The sequence below is a fragment of the Corella eumyota genome, chromosome 7 (genome assembly GCF_963082875.1).
Source record: "Corella eumyota chromosome 7, kaCorEumy4.1, whole genome shotgun sequence".
NCBI classification, from domain to species: domain Eukaryota; kingdom Metazoa; phylum Chordata; class Ascidiacea; order Phlebobranchia; family Corellidae; genus Corella; species Corella eumyota.
Genome location: NC_137496.1, coordinates 10,219,919 through 10,226,977, shown reverse-complemented (window position 1 = coordinate 10,226,977; position 7,059 = coordinate 10,219,919). Strand labels below are relative to the sequence as shown.

Below are 7,059 nucleotides of genomic sequence, written 5' to 3'. Positions count from 1 at the left end.
TATTAAAATAAGTTCTTTTTATGCTAATGTACCGATAAAAGATAACGAAATTTTTATAAGACCTAATTTTTTCCTAAAATATTAACTTTTTTTATATTTATTTATCCTTGATGTGGGAAGGTCGATTGCACGACCTAAACATAGAGTAACATTTGTTACCCTGACCCAGTCTCAAGTTGACTTGGCAGTTTGAAATATTAAAGATTATAATTGCCCGATAATTATGCTGCTGATTAAGTGCTGGCTCAGTAAAAGTTTATACTGTTTATAAAGCCTTAGTTAAGGGCGCTACAGCATGACTGCAGTGGGAATCGAACCCAGGCCCTCATGTAGTAAAGCCTAGTGTTCTGACCACTACATCATGCTACCAGTAAAAATACCCAAAAAATAAAATTTTAAATAAATTTAAATAGAAAAAACATAATTTACGCAATTCTTACCTTAGCCCATGAAAAGATGACGTCATTTAAACACGTGATTTCAACCGTTTGTTGTTATGCTCTTTGCCATGACAAAGCCCTTAGTGACGTAGTCTTGCGTGCTCGATGTCGTCACAGGGATTCGAACTTGAAAACCTGAATTAAAATTCGGAAAAATTTGAATTTAATTTTTTGAATTTTACATTTTTTAATTTTTTTTTATTTTTTGTTATGTTTATAATCAAATAGAATAACAAATATTATTTAACACAGGAAGTTCTGAGTTCGATCCCCACTGCTTCCCTGGCTTAGAAACAACAGTTTAAACCCCTGCTAAACCAAAAATCCAATAAGCAGATTAATTATCAGACAATTACAAATAAAAATATTCCTAACTGCCAAAGTCAACTTGAGACTGGGTCAGGGTACCCAAAAAAACACAAACGATGCTCTCTACTATACACTAGCGGAAAAATTAAAAATAAAAATAAATCGATAACTTAACTTTAAAAAAATCAAAATTTATTTAAAAAAAATAATATAAAAATTTTAAATTTATTATCATTTTTTATTTTTTTTTATATATCTCTATCCTCGATGTGGGAAAGTCGAATGCGACCTAAACGTAAAGCAACATCAGTTACTTCGACCCAGTCTCGAGTTGCCTGTAGCAGTTTGGGATATTATATACATTATAATTGCCCGATAATTATACTGCTGATTAATTGCTGGCTCATCAGGAGTTCTTACCGTTTATAGCGCCTTACTCAAGGACGCTACAGCATGAGATCAGTGGGAATTTAACCCACGACCTCGTATTTTTCCGTAGTTACGAAAACAACAAAAATTGTCATAGTAATCTCCTTTTAAATCGATTAGCAAATTGTCATGGAGTGGCTACAGTTAATTTCGACTTTACAACATCTAACAACGTTTTTTAAGTATCTCCAAAAAACCACAACCCTTTCACTACCCCTTGTCACACAAATCAATCCAAATAACAGCGAAGTGAAAGTGATTAATTTTGGTAAGAGTTACCAAATTACTTTCCAGTGCTTTTTTAATAATAGTGAGGGCTCTTAGCTTTAAGAAGTCGCGTAACGCTACTTTAAAACGCGAACAGAAATCAATAATAACGTTTATACCTCTATATACCGTACAGAAATTTAGACATTAATATTAATTAGGGGTAGTTTATAAATTATCGATATCAGAAAACTTTAAAAAAAATTTATAAGAGGCCGATAGGGAATAAACTTTTAATAAAGAAATATGATAAAAAAATTAAAATGGTTCTATTTTTTAGGTTATTTTAGTTTTAGATTTTAAAACAAACAAAAAAATAAAAATGCGTGAGTTAAATTTTGTTTTTTGGGCAGTTGGGATTTTATTTATAACAGGTAATTATTAAAAATGTTTTTTTTTAATATTTTTTATCCTCGATGTGGGAAGGCCGACTTAACGGCCTAAACATAGACCCAGTCCCAGTTTCGATTTGCCTGTGGCAGTTTGGAATATTATTGATTATAATTGCCCGATTATTAAGCTGCTGGTTAATTCATGGTTCAGCACGAGTTTATGCCGTTTATAGCGCCTTACTCAAGGGCGCTACAGCATGAGAGCAGTGGGGATCGAACAAGGGACCTTTCGTAGTAAAGTAGTTTTTAACATTATTGATTATAATTGCCTGATATTTAAGCTACTGATTAAGTGTTAACTCAGCGGGAGTTCGTTATCGTTAATAATCCCTTATTCAGGGGCGCTACATTATAAAAGCAGTGAGGATCGAACCCAGGACCTTACGTAGTAAAGCCAAGTGTTTTAACTACTTTTTTACAGGTTTTTACATTTTTCTCATTTTAACAGTTGAGGTGTTTTGGCTGCCTAGCGCGCATGCGCAAGAAGATGGCGAAGAAAGTGACGCAGGCGATGACGTAACAAACACAACTACGGTAATATTATGACGTCCTAAATAGTGTATTAAAAAAAAAATATTTTAAATTAAATTTTAAAATTAAATCATTAATAATATTAAATAATTTAATTGTTATTTCAGTTTTTTTTTAACAAATATGTGGCTAATATTAACATTGTTATATAATGAAGCCTAGTGGACGATATACGATATTCATTTTATAGACTTGCAAAATAAATAAAACTGCCATTTGTGGTGCACAGATAAATTATCACAAGCAAATATTAGTTAAGAGTTGCAACCATATTACAACAGTTAAAAATCCCGACTGTACTAGTTTAAAATTCCCGACTGGACTAGTTTAAATTATTCTGGAGTATAGAAATAAATTAGCGTCAATTAATCATTTCGTTTTTTTTTAGATACTATCTTATATGCCCACTCAATAAAGTCTTTAATATTTAATAACGTAGCCTATAAAACACGAAATTAATTTTTGGATTGAACCCAAATTTCTTAAAATAAAAAAGTATAAAAAAAACGCGAGACTATGTTTTTCAAATATATTTATCAAAAATGTGAAAAAGTTTAGCGTTTTAAAACTAACTGTGTCGAAAAAATTTAATTAATGGCTTGGTGTAATGGTTGGAACACTTGGCTTTACTACACAGGGTCCTAGGTTCAATCCTTACTGCTTCCATGCTGTGGCGCCCTTAAGTAGAGCGCTATAAACGATATAAACTCCTGCTGAGCCAGCACTTAATCAGCAGCATAATTACTGGGCAATTATAATCAATAATATCCCAAACTGCTAAAGTATACTAGAAACTGGGTCAGGGTAACAAATGTTACTCTATGTTTAGGCTGTGAAGTCAACCTTCCCAAATCAAAAATAAATAAACATAATAAAATTGATCATTTTAATATAAACTATATAATTAATAAACTGTTTTAATATTATACAGGGCACTGTACTATGTTATACTTGTAATAACACAGACGTTTGCGCTGCTGAACAAAACTCAGAAAATGGAACGAAAATGGAATGTCAAGTTGATGAACACTGTTGGGTAAAATTTTTAAATAGTGTTTTTTAAAATGGGTTTTTATAGATTGTTTGTGTCTTAAACTATATTCCCAAAAAACAAAATTTTGGGAACTTAATTTTGCCGAAATTATGCTCATAATTCTAATAGACATTTGGTTCGAACACTTGGCTTCACTACATGAGGTTCTGGGTTCGATCCCCACTGCTCACATGCTGTAGAACCCTTAAGTAAGGCGCTATAAACGGTATAAACTCCTGCTGAGTCAGCACTTAATCAGCAGCATAATTATCGGGCAAATATCTTCTATAATATCCCTAACTGACAATATTTAACCGGCAGCGTGGTGTAATGGTAAGAACACTTGCTACACCACACATGAGGTCGTGGGTTTGATCCCCATTGCTCTCATACTGTAGCGCCCTTGAGGCGCTATAAACGGTATGAACTTCTGCTGAGCCAGCACTTAATCAGCAGCATAATTATCAAGCAATTATAATCTATATGATATCCCAAACTGCTAAAGGTAACTCGAGACTGGGTAGGGGTAACAGTTGTTACTCTATGTTTAGGTGGCGCATTCGACCTTCCCACATCAAGGATAAAGATATATACAAAAAAAAATAAATTTAAGACTGGGTCGGGGTAACAAATGTTACCCCCTTTTGAAGGCTGTTAAGTCGACCCATCCAAATAAAAATAAACAAATCCCCAAAAAATAAATAATAAATAAATAAAAAATTAAATAAACAATCAATTTACCTATATAGACCTGGAAGACTGAAATGGACGAAGTGGTCACATATATTCGAAACTGTGGCGACCCATGTACAGATGAAAGCCGAGAACTAGATTGCAAATCCATTGACAACCAAACTGAATGTGCGCTATGCTGTGATGATGAACTCTGTAATGGAAACTTGCTCGGGGGCGCCAGCTCGCGGCTGCTTTTTTCGACGATTCAATCTATTCTTGCGATTTCTACAATAAGTGTATTATTGCTATTGTAGAGCATCCATATAAGAATTATTAATTTTTTTCGATATTATATCATGTACTATAGTAGCTATTAGTTTAAAGTATAAATTTATGTAAAATTTTAATAAAATTTAAGAAGAAATAATTTTAAAATTAAGAATTTTGGAAATTAAAAATAGATATTTTAGAGCTGCTATTTAAAAAAAAAAAAAAAATTTAATAAAAAGTTTTGAAAAATTTATGTTGATGTTTTGTTTTATAAAAGTTAAAAATGTAGTTTAAATACCAAAATCTTATGGCGACCTTACTGTTTAAGGTCCTGGGTTCGATCCCTGCTTCTTCTATGTTGTAGGGCTTTTAAGTAAGGTGCTATAAATTAAACTTTTGGTGAACCCAAAACCAATTAACAGATTAATTATTAGGCAATTATAATCAATAATATCCCAAAAATGCCCAAATCGACTTGAGACTGGGTCGGAGTAACAAGTGTACTGGCAGCGTGGTGTAGTGGTAAGAACACTTGCTACACCACACATGAGGTCGTGGGTTCAGTCCCCACTGATCTCGTGTTGTAGCGCCCTTGAGTAGGGCGCTATAAACGGTATAAACTCCTGCTGAGCCAGCCCCTAATCAGCAGCATAATTATCGAGCAATTATAATCTATAATATCCCAAACTGCCAAAGGCGACTCGAGACTGGGTTTGAGTAACTTGTTACTCTATGTTTAAGTCGCGCATTCGACTTTCCCACATTGAGGATAAAGATATATACAGAAAAAAATGGTACTCTATGTTTAGGCCGTGAAGTCGACCTTCCCACATTAATAAAATTCCACATACCTTTTTTACTTTGAAAAGTTCGTAATTTAGTATTGAAAATTGCAACAGCTTTTTGATAAATGCAGTACTTTTCCATTCTGCTAACTGAAGCTTAATCTGTAAAAAAAAAATTATCTTCAATAGCTCTAAGATTTAGATTCAGACCTAAAGTTTTTAAGCACCGTAACGAAAAAACGTGACGGCTTAAGCCCTTATAAAACTCGTTTATTTAAGCCTATAGTCCATTTAACTACAAACGTGCATCCCTTAAGCTTTAATATATGTAAATACATAATTTTATGTTATAAAATTTATAATTTAGACCACATTATTGGGAAATATTGCTAATAAAGTATTATTATTAGAACACGGTAATAGGTTTTGTAACTTATAATATGTGATAATTTAGGGGTTTTAATATTTAATAATATTAATTAAAGTTCACTCTGATAGTTTTGGGTATTATTTTTTTGTATATAAATTTATCCTTGATGTGGGTACGTCGAATGCACGGGCCTAAAATTACCCCGATCCAGTCCCGAGTTGCCTGTGGCGGTTTAAAATATTATATAGATTATAATTGCATGATAATTGAGCTGCTGATTGGGTCCTGGCTCATACCGTTTCTAGCGGCTTACTAAAGGGCTCTTAAGCATGAGATCACTGGAGATCGAGCCTAGGACCTCATGTAGTGTAAAAAGTGTTCTGACCACTACACCACACTGCCGGTCCTTTTATTATAATGGCCCGGTTGTATTTTTAGCCCAGCAAAAGTTTATAAATCTGAAATATTAAAAAAAAAAACTAAAATATTATCAAAAAAAAAAAAAAAACTTAAAAAGCGCAATTGACCAATATTTAAAATTTAAAATATAGATTATTTACATATTCTTCATTTTTAAGAGTATAAGTTTAACTACTAAATACACAAAAACGGCTTACTTTTATTATCCCATGATTTATAATAGTAAATTCGTAAACGCATTGCAAATTTAAAAAAATTATATTTTTTTATTTTTTATTTTATTTTTTTGTTAATATTTTTTTTTAAATCACGATTTAAATTTTGGGACTTCACAATTTAAGGTATTTAATTTCATGTGAAAATTCCGATCAAATATAAATTTTTTAGGGGTAAAAATGGCGTTTTTTCTTTTTTCAGTATCGCTATATAAAAAAACACAAAACCTTAAATCATGTTATATCAAAGTTTAATAAGTAACACCCAATCTTATATGAACAAAAGTTGTGCAAGTTTTTATTTATTTGCTAAAGAAAGCTTTTGAAAAAAATCGAAATTTCACGTAAAGGCGTTCGTCCGTCGATTGGAATTTTAACTATGAACTGCAGCATTTTTACAAAGGTCAGTAGAAAAAAAAATTAAATATAACTTCTTAAATTTATTGTTTACTAATAAACAATAACGATTTATTAGAAAGGAGTCAGAATTCTATGTGTACTTTGCATTTTTTTTCGCTGCGCTATTGACTTTTGTCAGCCCGAAAAAAAAAGTTACACAACGTTATTTGTATGTGGTCATAAGCCCCAGCAATTTGGGAGCATTTCGAGCCTTTCAATGCAGAGAATATACCTGTTTTACATACAAGAATATAAGTACATACTCAAGTGCCCTTTTGTAGTGCAAATAAATATAACAAAAGACCTTTTAAGTTAGCAGTTTTTATTGAAATTTTAATTTTTAAAAGCGATCAAAAAATTGTATTATTAAATTTTTTTGATAAATATATTAAATTAATGTAGAACTAGATTGCTAAAGTATATATAGCTTAAAGGAATAGATGTGAATTTATTTATTTTTATTATAATTTGGGAGCAATAATTGGAAAAAATTAAGGTAATATTTTTAAAATGCATTTTTTTAT

At 31.5% G+C, this 7,059-nt stretch overlaps 1 protein-coding gene across 1 annotated transcript; it reads left to right on the top strand.

Moving 5' to 3' along the window:
* The first annotated feature begins 1,730 nt into the window (after positions 1-1,730).
* On the top strand, positions 1,731-4,587 carry LOC145759837 (uncharacterized). The gene is made up of 4 exons (XM_082573689.1): positions 1,731-1,819; positions 2,286-2,371; positions 3,300-3,404; positions 4,151-4,587. The coding sequence occupies exons 1-4, from the start codon at positions 1,768-1,770 to the stop codon at positions 4,388-4,390; spliced, it is 483 nt and encodes a 160-aa protein (XP_082429815.1). The 5' UTR covers positions 1,731-1,767; the 3' UTR covers positions 4,391-4,587.
* Positions 4,588-7,059: the final 2,472 nt, after the last annotated feature.